Raw genomic sequence first — 18,993 nt, forward strand, 5'->3', positions numbered from 1 at the left:
TAATATACTATATTAACAGAATCAAGGACAAAAACCATATGGTCATCTCAATAGATGCAGAAAAAGCATTTGACAAAGTCCAACACCCATTCATGATTTTTAAAAAATAAAACCTTACAGTAAATTGGAATACATAGTCTTTATCTCAATTTGATAAAAAGCCATCTATGACCAACTAATAGTCAACATCATGCTAAGTGGACAAAAACTGAAAGCTTTCACTCTAGAATCAGGAACAAGACAAGGATGTCTCTGTCACCACTCTTAATACAGTTCTGGAAACATTGGCTAGAGTAATTAGAAAAGACAAAGAAATAAAAGGAATGAGGAGAGAAAATGAAGAAGTTAAATTATCATTATTTGTGAGTGACATGATACTCTACATAGAAGACCCCAAAAACTCCACCAAAAGACTTCTAGATTTAATAACCAAATTCAGTAGTGTAGCTAGATACAAAGTCAGCACTCAAAAATCAATAGAATTCCTGTACACAAATAACAAACTCACCAAGAGAGAAATTAGAGAAACAAAACCTTTCACTATAGCATTCAAAAAAATGAAATACCTAGAAATCAACCAAATGAAAGAAGTAACCTTTACATGGAAAGCTATAGTACTCTCAAAAAGAAGATATCAGAAAATGGAAAGATTTCCCTTGTTCTTGAGTAGGAAGAGCCAATATAATGAAGATGGCCATACTTCCAAAATTATTATACAGATTTAATGCAATACCAATCAAAATTCCAATAGCATGTCTCACAGAATTAGAGAAAATAATCTTAAAATTCACTTGGAAACAGAAGAGACCTAGAATAACAAAAGCAATTCTGCGCAACAAAAGCAAGACAGTGGGCATCACAATCCCTGACTTGAAATTATACTACAAAGCTACTGTGATAAAAACAGCATAGTACTGGGGGGACAGACCCAGGATCAATGGAACAGACTGGAAGATGCAGAAACAATTCCAAAAATACTCAGCTACCTTGTCTTTGAAAAGGAAGCCAAACACTTTCACTGGAAGAAAGAGAGCCTCTTTAATAAATGTTGCTGGAAAAAACTGCCTAACCACAGGTTGAAAATTAAAACTAGACCCATATTTTTCACCATGCACTAAACTAAAATCAAAATGGATCTAAGATCTAAAGGTTAAAACAGAAACTCCAAATCTCTGGAAGAGAGAATAGGTAGAACACTTGAGGACACAGGAGTAGGCAAAGACTTCGTGAACAAAACCCAGAAAGCATGGGAAATTCTACAAAGAATCCCAACAACTTGAATCTCATCTTATTAAAAAGTGTTTACACAGCAAGAGAAACCATCAACAGAGTGAAGAGACAACACACGGTCTGGGAAAAATTTTTCCAGCTGTTCCTCTGACAAAAGACTGATACCTACAATATATAAAGAACTTAAAAAAAATCAGATCCCCCAATTTTAAAGATCCTATACAAAAAGGGGCATCTGAAATGGATACTTCTTAGATGATGAAACAGAAGTGGCAAATAAATATATGAAAAAAAGTTCAACATCACTGGTCATTTCAAGAGATGCAAATTAAAACAATGCTGAGATTTCATTTCACTCCAGAAAGAATTATCAAGAAATCAACCAATAACAAATGCTGGTGCAGCTGTGAGGAAAAAGGAACCCTTCTCCACTGTTGGTGGAAGTGCAGACTGGTGCAACCACTGTTGAAATCAGTGTGGAGATTCTTCAAAAACTACAACTAGAGGTTTCATTCAATCCAGCTATACCCCTTCTTTGTATCTTCTCAAAAGAATTAAGCGTCATATCACAGAGATATAGGGGCACAGTTTATAATAACTAAATCTTAGAAACTGCCCAAATGCCCATCAACTGATGAATGGATAAAGGAGATGTGATTTTTTTATACAATGACATAGTACTCAGCCATAAAAAAGGATAAATTCAAGGCATTTCTAGCTAAATGGATGGACCTTGAGACCATACCCTTAAGTGAAATAATTAAAACACACATGTTAAAATACCATATTGTTTCTCTGATGTGAGAAATCAAAAGAAATAAGGGGCCAGGGATTTAGCTCAGTGGTCCCATCACCTGTCTCACAAGCACAAGGACTTGAGATCGATCCGCGGTACCAAAAAAAAAAAAACAGAAATGTAGAAATAAAGACCGAAATGTATAACAAATATTGGGAAATGGGAAGAAAATGTTCAAATGAAAAAGGAACAAGGGAAGTGGGAGGAGGAAAGGAAAGAGGGGGCAAGAAAAAATGAACAGAAGGAAAAGATGGAAACAAAGCTTTCGTAAATAAGTTGGGGGGAATGGGGAAAAAAAGAACCAAAATATACCGTGTACAGGTACAAATTCCCTATGATGAATATGATCATTATGTCTACCTAAAATGTAACAGTAAATTTTTTTGCTCAAAAAAAATAAAAAGATGTGCACAAGTGGCATGAAGGCTTGGCTGACCCCATAACCAGCCTTGCTCTGAAGCTGTCGTCCTACATCAGAACTCCTACTGTGCTGGGTACATTGGCACACCTGCATCCTCCTCAAGAGGCTGAGGCAGGAAAATCCCTTGAGCCCAGGAGTTCAAGACCAGCCTGGGCAACATAGCAAGACCTTCTCCCTCATAAAAATAAAAGCCACTAAACTATGTAGAGCTAGGGCTGACAAGATGACAGACTTCAAACTACAACTAAAAGTAAACCCCAGGGCCAGTTTAACCAACTCTCCAAAGCAGCCCCCTTCTTTAGCAGCAGAAGCTCAAAAGAGGCACAAAACCCTCTCTCTCTAAAACTCAGACTTTTTTTTTTTAAGTGAGAAGCTCAGCAACTCCTTCTGCTAAGAGTCAGGTAAGAATGAGTTTCCTAAGACAAAAAGTTTCTAGTCCAAACCATCATGCAGGCCAATACTGGGCCAACAGGGAAGCCCGGGAAGACTCACTCTTTTGGAATCCATCATTTCTTCCCTAGAAAGGCCTCAAGGGCAGGAGGGGGCAAGTAAATATATCAGTCTGGAAGCAACTCGGGAAGAACAAACGTGGAAGTCAAACAACAACAAATAAGGTGGATATAAATCCAGATAAAATATTAAAATCATTAAATGGCTGCTGCTCCCTGAAGATTGGGAAAAATGAAGAGAGTTAATTAAAAGCAATCTCCATGCACTGCTGAGCAGGCCAGCCCTGATAAATCAACAGCTGGGGCTGCTGTGCAGGGCAGACAAGGGGCTTCGGGAGGGGGTGGGTTGGTCAGGGGAGGGGCTTCTGCCACAGAGATGCCTGCCACAGTGGATTGAACACAGTGACTTGAGTTTCATGTTTTATTAAATATTTCATGACCACTGAATAAAGTTGCTCTTCAGAGAGAAAGAAAAGGATCAGATGGATGAACAGAGCAGATAAGGATGAAACAGTACATAATGTGCATTAATTCCAAACATGTGCACTTAGGGCTATGATGTGGGCATCTCTGACGGTGCCCCCAAAGAGAGGCTTTTGGAGGTTTTCTCTCCACCTGATCTGTGAAGGTAGATAAGTCTTTGTCTTCTAAAATCTCTCTACAAAACTTGGCTATGGAGTGCGGGGCAATGAGGAAGACTGGAATAAACAGTGTCAATCAGAAAAAAGATAGAAAATGTAGGCAGTCAATAAAAAAGAAAAGAAAATGTAGACAAACAAGATCTTCAAAATTTTCATCATTAATCCATGCTAGACTTTTAACACAAAACTAAAGGATTAGCAGAAATAGTGAGAACTATTTTTTTTTCCTTCCTTTCTTTTTTTTTTTCTTTCGTTCGTTCCTTCCTTCCTTGTTTCCTCTTTTTTTTCCCGCAGTCAGATGAAGTTTTTGTTTATTATTTTAAGCAAAAACAGCCCAGAAATTCAGGCCCAATCTGAGTGAAAAAAAAAAAAAAAACAGTGATTTTTTAGTAGTGTGAGAAGAGTGGGCCCTTCTTGATTCTAAGGGGAAACCCTCAGCTCTTGCTGATGAAAATATAATCAAGAGAAATGATTGGGGGGAAAGTGTTTTTTCTCCTCCATAGAACTGGGATTGGAAGGGGAGTGTGTGCATGGGGAAACATAAGGAATTATGCATTTGGATATGCATTTTAATCAGGTGGACAGAAGCAGCCGCCTGTTAATTTTTCTTGCTTGTTTCCACTTAGCATTCATCACAGGCAGAACCACCATAGAGCGCTCCCACAATAATAGATGGTTCTGCATTGGCTAAGTCCTCAGGGAAAATAATTAGCAGGAGAGAATATATTCTCTCCACTCCCACTGCCCATCCACCCTGTCCTCCCCAGGCTCCAGCATCACAATGCCTCCACCTCCCCAACCCCTCCCAACTGACAGTGGTTTCCCTAGGAGAGACCTAGGGGAGAAGTCAGGCTTCCAGTTTACAAGCACTTACTGTGCTCTGCCAGAGAGCAAGGGTCTAGAGAAGAAGAGACAGACCAGAGGCTTTTCTGAGGGTGGAAGCTTCTAGCACAGAGAAGGAAGTTCCTATGCTCCCTTATTCTAAAGGTTGGGTTTGCAATCAAGGTTGACCAGGACTCAATGGAGGATGTTTCAAAGCAAGTGGGACCATTCTCATCAGGCCCAATAGGAACAAACAAAATGTGTGAAGGGTTGTTGGTTGAGAATAATGAGAAAGGATGACTTTTTCTTTGTTTTATTTGCTTTTATAAAGTAATGTTGTAGCATTACTTTATAACTTTGCAGTAAGATCAAATCAAAGCATTGCAAGCCTGGCAACCAAGACATAACTTGGTGATTCTGAGGTCTTTGCTCCCCACTGATGCACTTCAGAGTCTGCTTTTCTACAAAGAATCCATTCTTGCCACTAGCCTATATCAACAGCTCGCCCTCCTTGTTCACTAGCAGATCTAAGCTCCAGTTTGCCTTTGCCCCTTCTCTCTCCCTTGGTCATCTTAATGGAAGGGACTGGCTGCAGACTCAAGCACAAATTCTCAGGAAAGCACTCCAGGCTGATTTTGTGGATGGACTCAGTTTAGGGCTGACAATGGGAAATAAAACAATAGTTTCCCTTGAGCTCATCTGCTCACCTATTTCAAACCCAAACAATGAAAACATCCCACTGAGATCCCAGAGCTTTTGACATGTGGCTGAAAGAGTAAGGCTTTGTGCTTCCTGAGAAGCAACTATTAGACGTGATATGTTATGCCAAAAACATTTCATTTGTTTGTTTTAATCTTTAAAATAATGTTTAATGGATTAGGTATCATTAACTCTCTAAGAGGGCCTCACTCAGTCAGCTACAGAAAAAAGTTCCCCCAGTAACAGTTCACATTTGTAGCTTCCATAGCTGAAAAATTTTGGGGGGGTGGGTACCAGGGATCGAACTCAGGATCTTGCACTTACAAGGCAGGCATGGTGCAACTGAACTAAATCCCTGGCTCTGGAATATTTTTGTGTTTATTTCATTTGGGCCCTTGTGGGGTAAGCAAGGCTGGGGCAGGAAAGGAAGGAGAAAGGGAATGCAGGCCCTCCCAGTTACATGAAAAGATAGGCCTGACTCAGTCTTGACTAGCTGTGGCCTTCCCAAGTGCTCCTCCCTTCCCCTGTTGCCAGGCAACACACCTCCATTTGGCTAGGGAACCTTCACTCCAAGCCTCACCAGGCAACTTCCACTGTTCAGCCCCTGGCACTCCCCAGCCTGAACCCTGGATACCCTCACCTTCCCCTGCCCCAAAGAATCCTTGCACTCACAGCAGGAGGTGGGGCAGGTGTGTACACCGAAAAAGCAATTCTTGTACCTGGAGATAGGAGAAGTGAGTCCCTGGGTTCTCAGTTCCTTGTGTATTTATCCCCCCACCACAAAAAAAAAGTGGTATCTCAACAGAAGGGTGGTGAAGCAATTGAATTGTATAATACTGCACTAATAGTATTATTTTAACTTTAAGGTAGAGACCACCCATAGTATCTAGAAATGTAGCTTGTAAGTTTTAAAGAGCCCAAAATGAAGGGAATTCAGGCATCTATCCAAAAGAATTGAAAAAAGGAATCAAACAGATAATTGCCCACCAATGTCCATAGTAGCTTTATTCATAATAGCCAAAATGTCCAAACCCAAGGGTCTATTAACAGACAAATGGCTAAACAAAATGTAGCATATACATACAATGGCCATAAAAAGGAATGAAGTTCTGATACATACTACAAGGATAACCCTTGAAAATACTGTGACAAGTGAAATAAGACAGACAACCAAAAATTCTGTATAATGGAGACAGAGAGCAAAATGGTGCTTACTAGGGGCTGAGAGATGAAGAAAATGGGGATGTTTGGGGTTATTTGCTTTTTTTGTTGTTGTTGTTCTGGGGATAAAACCCACGGCCTCACATACACTAACTAAGCTCAGCCCTCACTCTAACACTAAACTATTCCCTCAGCCCAAGACATTATTGTTTAAAGGGTATATACAGAGTTTGTTTGAAATGATGAAAAAGTTTGAGAAATGGATAGTAGTGATGGCTGTGTGACATAAATATTTAGTAGCACTGAACTGCACACTTTAAAGTAGCTAAAATGGTATGTTTTATGTTATGCATATCTCACCACATTTTTTTAAAAATGAAGTGGATTCCTCTGCTGGAGATCAGTGTGACTTTTGACTTTTTTTTTTTTCTTTTGGTTTAAAGCTCCAAATTTATGCACTAGCTCCTCTGCATTCTCTGGTGGATTTTGCAACCTCTTCCTTAGGCTTTTAGAAAATCACCAAGGGAGCTTTCAATCAAAGAAAACATTCCCCAGATGAATCCAGAATGTTCTTGAGACACATCAATGAATGCAAGGTGGTGAATTCCCATCTGGAGACTGCTGATGCCCACCAGGTACAGGCCAGCCCTGTGTAACTGCCAGGCCTCTCCATTTCCTCAGCAGTAACACAAGCTACCCTAGAGGAAGCTCAATGAGACATCAGTACAGGCTTCAGTTCACTGCAAGTCAGCCAGGTTCCTGAAACTACCCAAATGGAAAGGAAATCTCCTTGTTTCTATGTCAATAGGGATGGGCACCAGTGTAGAGGAGTCCAAAGACTATGGATAAATGAAATCCAGAGGATTGGGTGCAGGGTTTCTTCCCTTCCTCCCTCCAAACCTGCCCATCCCCCTCACCCCTAGGGTTGGGGATCAAACCTAAGACCTCATATGTTAAGCGAATGTTCTATCACTGAGCTGCATCCCTATTCACCCAAACTTGAAGGGGAAAGAGAGGAGGAAGAGAGAAAAAAGGAAAACGTCTTCAATAATTCCAGTATTTTTAAAAACCTAAAACATTATCTGAGTGCTTTTAAACATCAAAATAAACCAGCTCCTCTTTCCTCTCTTATCAGTCTCTGGTTGTGGTGCTAATGAGAAAAAAGCACTTGAAAGGAAGAATCAGAGGGAAAGACCACATTCTAAACAGCTGCCACCTGGTCCTCAGCCTGAGGCCCGAGAGGGATAGGAATTTTTACCTGTGTCAGAACCCCTAGTGGGAACACCATGCAGCAAGACTGGCCCAGAAAGGATGAAACTACAGCAGAGTCTACAGTATTTGATATAACAAATATAAGAATAAATCACAATTCTGGCCACAAACTATCATCTTTGTCCTAATCAACTATAGTGACAGCCCGGAAGTTTTTGACTTGAATAAAATTTTGGCAATCAAGGAACATCGTCTTCATCTTAAAGACAAAGAATATGAATCAGGGAAGTTAAGTGTTCAAGAGCACAGAGTTAGTTTGTTGTCGGGCTAGAAGCAAAGCTTAAGACTCTGGATTCCTCTCCCGAGCTTTTTCTCTTCCATTACTCCAGAGTCACCAAAGCTACAAAAGAACAGCTGGTGGTGAGAAATGAACCAGGAAGGGGGACAGAGTTTGAGGCAAGGCTACACCAGTGGCAGGTGAAAGTTTGAGGACAGGAAAACTTTCTAGTAGAGTTTTCAATTGCAGATAATACAAACAGCAGATTTTCAAAGTGAATAACAACAAAGCTCATCATTTCACAGCAATCTGAGATGACCACAGTCTCTGGATTCAAGGAGAGAAAAGAGGGGGTAAAGGGGGATTAGACATGTGTCATTATTGTTCCCCAGGCGCAGAATGGAGGCCTGGGTGGTGAAGGACTCAACGTGGGCTATTTGAACCCCATTATTAGGAGTTCTGAGCCTAATCCCATTGCTCCTCCCTGCTTCTGCACATAGTCCCTGAATCTTAACCTCCTCAAGCTTCCCTCTTTCCTTCTACTACCTTCCTACTACTATTCACACACAACCTAGAAATTCTCCACATTCTGGTTCTCCTTTCCCACCCCCACCCCCACTAACACTTCCTAACCACTGCTTTTAAAACTCTAATGCAAATCACCGGCTTCAAAAACCTTCCCTTGGTGACAGTTTTATGATGCTAGCTCCATTCATCCATATGGTTTGACAGACTGTGAAACACCAGTAACTGGACCAATAAGAAAAACAAACCACAAAAACACCACAACACCTCATCTCTCCCCAGTCACTCACACCACTACAAAACTTCGCAGTTAAACAATCACCTTTTCAGAGTTCCAGACCACACAGTACTTTTATCCACTCATCTATCCTCTCTCCCTCCCCACCACACCCCAGGCCACTCTTTATCTTTTCTTGTTAAATATCTTCATACTTAAACACTATTTAAAACTAGGGTCGTGCTTATATAAGACTTCCGATAGAAAATTGTGGCTGGATAAAAAAATATTTCAGTGGTTTTGGGATTTTTTTTGGCTAGAGGTTTGCCACATTTGGCTACATTTCTGTCTTCTAGTGACTTTCAAACACTCAAAAACCACAAAAGTTACTTTGTAGAAGTTGGAATAATAAACCAGGCCTGGATTCTGTGCCTTTTTATGACCCAACTCCCACTACCACTACAATCAGCATGATTGCACTTTAAAAAATAAAATATCAGCCTCAGTTTCTACTCTTTTTCCTGTGTATAAATAAAACATGACCATGGCATTTTATTTTTTGCACTGTTCTGTGCAGATGGCTCTGAAACAGTTTTAGACATTATGATCTTTCTTAAATGTATCCAAATTCCAGCTACCTGCATGGTTCCAAAGTTAGAGGAGGACAAGAAATCTCCAACTAATTTGTCTCTGAATTCCAGCTCACTTAATGATTCTGAGTACCTCCTAGTCTACTAGCAACCTCAGATATCCCCCAAGAAGTTGACAAGCCAGGCTATTCTCAGAGGTTTATCCTAGGACAATGCCTCCACTTGGGTTCTGGCAGAAATTAATCTCCTTTACAGGTATCTATCTCAATGAAGTCAGACATTCACCAAAAAATAACATGTGCTAATGAAGTCTGGAAAAATTAGAACTTATTTATAGTGGCAACCAAAGCAAATGGAGGTGGTTCTTCGGTATCTGTTGGCTTAATATGTCTCCAGGTCTTTTTTCATAAAGGGCTAAGTAATGTCCATAAAAGGCTACAAGTTCACAAAGTCTCAACTCCACTGCTCTCCATTGCCCCACCCCAGCAGAAACAGTTAAGAGGAGATTAGGACCGGGAATGCGGCCCCTACCCCTTCTTCTGTGATAGCTAAACTGGCTGCCACACAAGAGTGAGGTCTGGTTTTTAACTTTCACATGCACAAAACCACTTTAGATTAGAATACACTACATCCAGATCAGAGCATCAATGGAGAAATGAAGATTTAAGGTCCATCTATACACATGACATATTGTTTGACGTTACCTAAGTAAATATATTTACTTCTCTGAGTTGCGTCCTTAATGACAGAGATAGTTACCAATTCTCCAAGAGTAATGCCTTACAAAAGAAAGTTCTGATACAATTATGTGTGTGCTTACAGTTATAAGAATGATCAAATAGCTTAGTTGTCTCATTCTTTATAAATAAACATTTAATTTGAGGTAAGCCCTGTCAGTTTATTTGGAATAATTAAATAATGATCATAACTATTCTTTTCTAAGCAGACAGTTATAATAGATACATATGTACATAATCAAGTCTGGCAGAAGGTGGCAGACATTCCCAGTTAAGTGCATACAAGCCATGGTTTTGATAACTTACTAAGAGAATAAGTTGTTTAAAGTGCTGCTTTCAGACGGGGGAAAGGTGATTTACTTAAACCAAAGTATAAAGTTTGGAACTTTTATTAAAAGCATGAAAAGTCTGTAGAAATCAACCAGAATACATGTTGTCTAATTTATACACAGACCTTTATCAAATTTATATTTATGTTATCTACATGTGTTCATATCACTACAAGTACTTGCTTAAGAAATGGAGATGCACACATTTTCACTCACATGATGTAGCTGCTAAGTTAAATAATGTGTAATATGCATTTGCACACCATACATGTTCAACAGAGCTTTTAAATTCTATTTGTCCAGATGTGTCTGCTTGCTTGTGAGGCCACCTGCCGTGTCCCCTTTGTGATCTGATCAGTCTGGGCAGCTCCTGTTTCTAACTCTAACACCCTGTTGGGCAGTAATAAGATGTTAAAGGCAACAACAGAGAGAGAAGCCAGACTGTCAGCTTCAGAGAGAAAGGGGCTGAAGGGTACAACCAGAAGGAAAAAGAAAGGGAGTTGAGGGGAGATCAAAGGCATCCAGGAAGAAAGCTAAACTGCTAAGAAAGGAGATGTGACTTCAGGAGCTTGGGACCTAAGGAAGACCCCAAAGCAAAGAGATTCAAATTGTGCCATCCAGTTACCCTCGGCTAAATGAATTGTTGAATTTTCATATGGAAAAAGGTAGTATAATGAAAAATCGTCCATACCCAGTAGGGAGAGCCCTACACAGGTGATGCAGGAAATCTGAGCTTGCTTCTTCCGGGCACAGTGACTACCACTACTTTATCCCGCGTCCTGGAGAAAACCTTTGTGTGACCATCTTCTGTAGGGGGCGTCCATGCTGTTGGCTTTTTTTTTTTTTTTTAGAGGGGCAAAGAGACTCAACGCACACAGAGAAAATGCTAATGTCGTTGAGCTCCGTTTTATTGTCAGGAGGGACACATGAGGATAAAAACATAGCTCTCCAAACCATTCTCCCTGCTCCCCCAACCTCCCTGCACCATCCGTCCCTGCCTTGATGTGTCTCCGTGCTTTGTTCTAATTTATCCCATGCATAATTTATTCACGTGTGTTTTGTTTCCTGATCAGCAACTTCTAAAAACAAATGAAATATATAAGCTGTTTTATTAAACAAGTTGTTTTCAAAATATATGAAAGCGGATGGTGTCAGTCCCCCAGTAACAACGTGTGTGCTCCAGCGTAAGGAGTTTAAAAACAGTCCCGGGGCGCAAGAAGATCTGCTGATCGGGGTTATTGTTTACACCCCTCACCCCTAGGGAAAAGGGTTGGGATGCAAAAAGGAGAGGATAATTATAAATGACCACTCAACTCCCACCTAGAAAAGACAGGCAGGGTGTGTGTGTGTGTGTGTGTGTGTGTGTGCGCGCGCGCCAATACAAATCACAATTACATTGCATCACAACTGTTTCTAATTATACAAAGTACAAGTACGTTATAATTCAGAACTACTTCCACTGGCCACCCAAGATTTGGCCACCTTCTTCTCGCTTCTCTATCCCTTCCCCCACCTTTCCAAATATGCACGCTTCTGTGGTCCAAAAAAAAAAAAAAAAGTGTAGCGATCAGGGATCTCTGAAGCCTAGAGACATTGCGCCCGCCCGCGCGTAAGCCGGCTGCAGAGTAACAAGGGTACGGCTTTCCCAGCAGGAAGCCCGGCGCACAGGGGAAATAGACCTCTTTAACTTGAGTTTACCAGGTGGCATCAGCCGAGCTACGTGATTTCGGCTGAAAATGGGGAAATTGCAAATCGGCTGTGGGTTCAATAGAAACTCCCAGCATCAGCGGTGTGTGAGCGCGAGCGACCCTGAGCAAGGATGCGGCGAAGTTACGCCCATTTATTCTGCCATGAAACATCCCCCCCACCCCGGTGGGTAAAACGCTGTGGCACTCCAGTACTGTGTATCTGGGCTTTCTAATGAGAAGTGAAGCCAAAAGCTCCTCTCTAACCAGCCTCAGCTTCCAAAGGGTCCTCTTAACGGCAATATATAATCCGTACTCCTGTTCCTTATTGCTGATGGGAGATAAGCTGGTGCAAACATAACCGAATGTCCCTGTGCGTTCCTTTGCGTGAAGAACACCCACACATACACCAGCCCTGCAGCCGCCCGCTGCGAACCTGGTTTTCAACTCCAAACGGAGCCCGGGTTTAGGACGTGGATGCACAGAGTTAAAAGAACCAGGTTGACCAACGCCACACACCGATGAGAATTCCGCACGAAACGCCCATCTGCACCTCCCCCTCCCCTCGCCTGAGCTTTCATCCCGGCAGGGAAGTCCTCGTCCAAGGGGCGCTGACCCAGAGCCCATGTCGCGCCGCGATACCGTGTAGCCACCCTCTGTCAACATCCCTGCCAACAGCACCCCTCTTGGAGCGACATTAGTTTTCCGAGGCCACCCCCGGCTCAATGATCGTGAGCGGACTTGGAGGCTTAACAGTTCCACCGACTGGAAGGAAGGAAGCTAGGATGAAAAGGAGGAGGAAGGCAGGCAGGAATTGGCTGCGGGACATGGGGGCTGGCCCCCGCTAGTCCTCGCCCAGCCCGCCCCCCTCGTCCCGGATCTGGGCGTCCGCTCAAAGTCTCCCCGAGGCGGCAAGAGGCACCTGCCCCTCGCTCGGACCGGGAGCCCAAACCGCCAGTGCGCCCGCCTCGGCTCTTCACTGAGAGGACGAAAGAATATCATTCATAAGACCTGCAGCTTCCCTGCCTCCGAAACAACACCAAGTTAACCCGCGTCATTAATTTACTCCAGCTAGTTCGCCCATAATTACAAAGACACACCAGCGACCGCCCGGAGCGCATTCAGAATCTGGAACTGCCGGGTCAGAAAAGCCTGGGGCAACCACCTGGGCTCCCGGGACCCGCGGTCTCCCAACTCCGGAAGGTTTACACAAACTCCCCAAGAGAGATCGGAAGGCTAAGAGCGCCTTGCAAACTCCAGAGCCGCCGCGGTCGGTCCGCTCGCCCCCGCACGCCGAATCCCCGGGTGGGGGCTCCGGCCTCCAGGGGCATCAAGGGACCGCGGTCCCCGAGCTGCACAAGACCCCCTACTAGAGCGCGGGAGCGCCCGGCTACCCTACTGATAACCTCTCTCTCTCTCTCCCCCTCTCTGCGTCTGTCTCAGCCAATTAAGCAGAACACAAATGTAACAATTTTCTTTTTGTTAATTGCATCTCCTGACATTTCTGCGCGCTAAGAGGAAAAAAAAGATGAAGAAGTAAGAGCAGAAAGAAAAGAGAGAAGCCCCACAGCAGCTGGAGGCTCCTGCAAGCGCCCTGCATTGGCAGCGCTCGGCACACAGAAGGCGCCTTTTTTTTCATATTGAAACCACGCGGAATATGTACATTTTTTAGTCTTACTTACGCTTTCAGGGGGTTGTGAATGACAGTCGCCATTTTGCTACAATGTAACAGAATATTGTCTGTCTCAGAGTTCTAAAGGTTCGCTCAGGGGAAGCGGCAAACCAATCAGAGCACGGGATACCGGCCCGCCGACCAATCAGCGCGGCTGGTCGCCAGCTGGGCGGGGCCTGCACGGTGGTAGTTATTAGGGGAGCTGTCAAAGCCCAGAGGTCACTCCCTTTTGTAGAGCCCGACAGCGAGCAGGTCTTAAAGTGGCAGTACCGCGGTAGCAGCTCTTTTTCCGATTGGGACAAGTGGAAAAGCACGGGAGAGCCATTTAGCTTGGTTCCAGTCCCTACTTTTCTAAATAACTGCAGAGTTTGCGCTCCGGGACAGAAATATTTACATACTGCTGACAAACTACAGAATTCCATTCATTAGCTTTGGTCTTTGCATATTACCGCTTTTAATCCCGCGAAGGGTCAAGTCTCTTGTTTCATTGCAAAATTTGGAAGGTCGCCGTTTCCTCTGACAAATTACTACACGTGTCCTGCCCGATTGCTAAGGCTCTGGGACCCGCGGCTTTTTAATATTCTTGTTCCCGAAGTGTTTTCTCTATCTCCGCCACCTTCCTCTCTTGGTTTCTCAGAACTGCCTCCACCGTTCCTGGCGACTCCAGGACAGCAACTCCCCTCCCCCTGGGCCGTCTGAATGTCCGGCTGGCTCTCTCTGCAGCCAGCACTTTCCTTACGTAATTCCCGGTGGTCATTCTGCGCAGTCCCCCACTGCCACCACTTCAATTCACCACCCTCCCTAGAAACTTCCAAAGGGATCAGACTCCGGGCGGCTGGAGGGCTGGCAGGAATCTGGCTCTCAGACCTTTAGCCTTAGGAGTAGGGAAGATTTAAGGCAACTTTTTGAAACGCTGTTTGCTACTAGGAAAGTGAGGCAGAAGTTGTAGGACCTGGACTGGGTGTCGCCTGAGTCCCTTTCGGGGAGTGGCACTAACGACTCTGGCGTCACCTTTCACTACTTAGATAGAAGGTGAAAAGAATTTGCTAATGAATAATCCAATGTAACCCGAAGCACCAGAAGGCTTGTGTCTGCTTCAGGTCCGTGTGAATTCTTCACTGGCGACCCCTTGACAAAATTGAGAGACTTCTGCGAAGTCTGGTTTACTCGGGGCATCGGGAATCTCCTAGTGGATGAAATCACACTGAATCATCGAGAGGGCAGGGGCCTTGTGAGCTTATAGAAGTCTGGCTAGCATCCCAAAGCTGTTTCAGCAGGTCATATAGCTAGGACAGTGGGGGAGGGGTGGGGAGGAGCTCAAACTGCCAGTTCTTCACAGCTCTGCCCTCTCTTCTTTTTTTGCTCCTCTCAAGGCAACGCTACAACAAAATGAAACAAAATACAATATCCTAGAACTTTCAGAGTTCAAGGCACACGGTATTAGAGTCACAGATAAGCAGAAAGAGGCTGAGTCAGTACATCTACAAGAGACTTGAAATTTTTAACTCTTTCTGCCTAGTTAGTATCAGAGTCAAGTTTCCATAGACTTCTTTGTAAATTCTATGTGTTGCTTCTTGGCAGAGGTTACAGTTTGAGAAAGTTATCAACTTTTCTAAAACCAAAGTTCGAAACGCCCTTCCTTACATTAACATTTGAAGAATTTGACTCAAAAGCTTCTACTTTGCCTGTGCTGGGCCTGCCATCATTGGAAAACAAGCACAGACTCTGACACAAGAGAACCAGTTAGAATTCCCACCCACTGTGAGAGATTCCAAAGGTGCAGCAATTCAGACAGAAAGACAATGTTTTCATATATGCAGACTGAAAAAGAAAGTAGGAAATGTAGAGGCTTCTTTGGATAAGGCTGACAATTTCACGTAAGAAGAGAGGAAAAATAAATTTATATTACATTTTAAATAAAAAACATACCCTAACCATGTTCAAATCTTCTATTGTGTGAACATCCTTATGCGCAGAGCAGTATAATTCCTAATTTACCTAAAATACAGATCGGTGATAGTCTGCACTTAGTGTGTGTAAGGCCCTAGGTTCATTCTGGAGGGGGGGTATATGAAATTCTATCAAAACAATAAAATCAGATTTCCAAAGCTCTATTGATACTCATGTATTTGAATATACTCACATGTGCCCCATCTCTTTCATCTTAGCTTAGTGGGTGAGGCAGTTTAATTTGGAGAGCAGTTTGTGGAATAATCACTCCTGCATCTCACCTGGATGGTATAAGGCCTCACTGTCCAATGTAGGAGCCATAAGCTATAGGTGGCTCTAAGCATCTGAAATGTGGCTAGCTCTGAAACATGCTGTAAGTGTAAAATACATACCAGATTTCATAGGCTTAGTACAAATAAAAAGATAAAATAGCTCATGAATAATTTTTATCTTGATCATATGTTGAAGTGATTTTTAAAATTCACTGGGTCAAATAAAATGTCATTAAAATTAATTTCACCTATTTCTTTTTACTTTTCAATGTGGCTATTAGAAAATTTTAATTGCACATGCTGACTAGGATTATATTTTTGACATACAGCATTTCACTAGACAATATGTAATTGGGAAGAAGTGGGGGGCCATTCTTAACCATGGTAACTCATCCTGTGTAGCTTTCTCTAATCCAGTCTTGATACCATGAACAAAACTGCTTGGCCCAGCTCAAGAATGTGTCGAATGCCACCATCCAAAGGACACTTAGGGTGCAACTAGGGACCCAAGAATCTAAACCACGAGGGGCACCATCTCTATTTACTTCTAGAAAGTTCAGGGGCTGCTTCAGCAGTCAGTCAGAGCTATGAGGAAATGCGCAGAAGCAGGGAAGTTGCAGTTGCCTAGGAAGTACCCATCTTTCCAGCACATCTTTTTAAAGGTTCATCTAAATTTGGGGGGAAAGGAATTGAAGGAGCTATAGGTCTTTTAAACAACCAAAGGGTTCACTTGTGAGAGGATAAGTGCCACAGAAGCTATGAAAAATCAATACTGTTCTCGGAGGAGTTTCGAGTCCTGTGGATATTACAAACAAAAGGAAGCCCACTCTAGGCTCCTAGCTGGTTGGTTGTGGCTGGCTCCTGTGGATCTAGAACCAGCTGTGGTATGTCCTAAGCACTGAGGCAAAGAGGAATCCTTTACTTATTTATTTTTAAGAGGAATTCTTTTTAAGAAATTGAGGCATCAAAACTGCTGCCCAGCTTTCTCTTACCTTGGGAGTTATGGGCAAAGGGTTTCTCATTCCTCTCATAGTATCTCAAAGTACACAGTGCTGCCAACCCTCAAAAAAAATATGGGTATGAGAGATGCTCCTAAAACCAGCCTATTAAAACCTTCTATTTCATGATGGAGTCACATGGTGCTTCCCACTAACTTTGTTCATTCATTCATCCATCCACTGGAGGCTTTCTCTGAGGAAAGCATTGTGCTAGGCACAGGTGGCTGAATAAAAATAAATCAGGCACAGAAACAGCCCTCAAAAAAGCAATTTCCATCCATCTGGAGAGAATAAAGATAGTAGGCCCAACCCTACAAGCAAGCAGAATTACTTGATGTGACTTAGAAAGGAAAAGCAGGCTCCCAGCGGTCTTCTACTCTTGGCCTGGTGCCCACAGTCCCAATGGGTGCATCCTGGAGTGTTTATTGAATGCATTCACTCCTTTGAGTTGTCAAGGTTCAAGGTATCAAGGTTTGCATATATTAATACAAAGCAAAGAACTGATATGTTAAAGAACCCCAGCAGAGAATGAGAGACATTATAACATTGGAGGAAAGTAAGGCTTCATGGAGAAGATGGCATTCATTTGGGCCTTTCTTGGGGAGATCTTAGAAACACGAGCCAAGGGGTGAAAGGTCTTTCAGACCAAAATGACAACATAGCAACAGCTAATTAAATACAGCAAATATTTGTAGATTTCCTTTTACAGGGCCTTGGGATACAAAGAGACCTAAGATAATCCCCAGCTTTGAAATGGTTATATTTGAAATAACAGAGGAAGTGAAACATATCAGGCACTGCGGGGGCTGGATGAGGAGAATCAATCGGACCAGAAGGTCAGGGTTGTCTCCTTAGAAGGGGGAATGCCTAGGCTGAGTTCCAAAAGACCCAGAAGAGGGAGAGAAAGGTGCCCCTTCAGAGAACTGTGAGAGAACACTGTGATTTCAGAGGATCTGCCTGGAAGGGAAGTCATTGCAGAGGGAGGAGTAAGACAGAAAAAGCTGGAGAGACAAAAAGGAGGTGTCAGTATAAAGAAATGCAGCATTTTACCTGGGAGAAAAGCAGCCAACACTGGAAGGTTTTAAACCAGGGGTGAAATGAAAAATAAACCTTTAAGGGAGGTTTCAGCAACAGCGTGACCCTGGCTTGGAGGAGCCCAGGCTGGAGACCTGTGGACCCTCTAGAAGGCTGTGGCAGCCAAGGGTGTCACCTGAGTGTAAAGAAAAGGGTAGAATCAGTAATATCTGAGGAAGTAGAATTTATGGGACTTGGTGACCTGCTGGCTGTGGGTTGAGGGACACAGGTGGGATGCAGGATGATGGTCTTGAAAGTCAACTCCACTTGACTATAGAAACAAGAAGTCATGGCCAAGGGCTGGAAAGAAATGTATCACCAGGCCTGCTGCTGTATGGGATGGTTTTGCCTCACAAGAAAACCTTAATATCCTACCTCCACCCCCTATTTGGGATAAATTTCTTTCCTTGGAGAAATAGTGACCAGGATTGAGATTTTCTTGAACCCCCACCCCCACCCCCCAGTTTTCTTTCTCTCTGTGGACTCCACATTGATCTTCATCAAGGGCTTCTTAAACATTCCCTCCTGCTAATCCCACCTTTTCCCTCTGAACATGCTCTGAAATGGCTGATAGAGGTTCCTCCCAGATAGTTGCACCTAACAGCGAAGTCTAGGGCACCCCAAAACCGCCACAAAAGGAAAACACACACACACACACACACACACACACACACACACAAACACACACTGTACATACACACAAGCATTGGCTTGGCTGGAGTCTCAGGCACAAGGAAAGACAGCCACTGATAGGAGAGCTTTCTCTACTCAAATCACATTGAGAAATCCCAGCGTGCTCTGAGGCCCGGCTCCAACCCCTTTTCTACCTCACTAACACCAGACTATCAGAAGTGGGCCATCATTCCCCTTCCTGATAGGGCTGCTGATCACAGAGCTTTCCAAGTGTCTATTTTTTACATAGCTATCTCCTCTCTTTACCCTCCTCTACCTGCCAAGTTGGAATTTGCCAAGTCCTCCCTTGGCCCATCCACATGGACACTGTGTGGATGAAATCCTGGAAGCTCTTATGTCCAAAGTCAAAGCAACTGGCAAGGCACCCTGCAGAGAGGACAGAATGGAGCAGGGGACAAACAACTGTCCACCATTGCCACCATGGGGAATGATCAAGACATAAGCAAATTCTCCTAAGACTATGTGCACACAAGAGGAATAAATACACCCCTTAACCAGATCCAAGTAATCTTTTCATCTGCAAAGGTGTCCCCAGATCCCCCA

General features: G+C 43.2%; 1 protein-coding gene across 1 annotated transcript in view; it reads right to left on the bottom strand.

The window, feature by feature from the left end:
• Nucleotides 1-13,539, bottom strand: part of Dpf3 (double PHD fingers 3) — a 252,482-nt gene extending 238,943 nt beyond the window's left edge. Inside the window, exon 1 of the mRNA XM_010645412.2 lies at nt 13,474-13,539. Within this exon, the coding sequence (XP_010643714.1) occupies nt 13,474-13,505 (32 nt within the window). The 5' untranslated portion in view covers nt 13,506-13,539. The remainder of the gene's footprint in view (nt 1-13,473) is intronic.
• Between the last annotated feature and the right edge of the window lie 5,454 nt (nt 13,540-18,993).

The sequence above is a fragment of the Fukomys damarensis genome, unplaced genomic scaffold, assembly GCF_012274545.1.
Source record: "Fukomys damarensis isolate Sample0158 unplaced genomic scaffold, DMR_v1.0_HiC HiC_scaffold_21, whole genome shotgun sequence".
Lineage (NCBI taxonomy): Eukaryota > Metazoa > Chordata > Mammalia > Rodentia > Bathyergidae > Fukomys > Fukomys damarensis.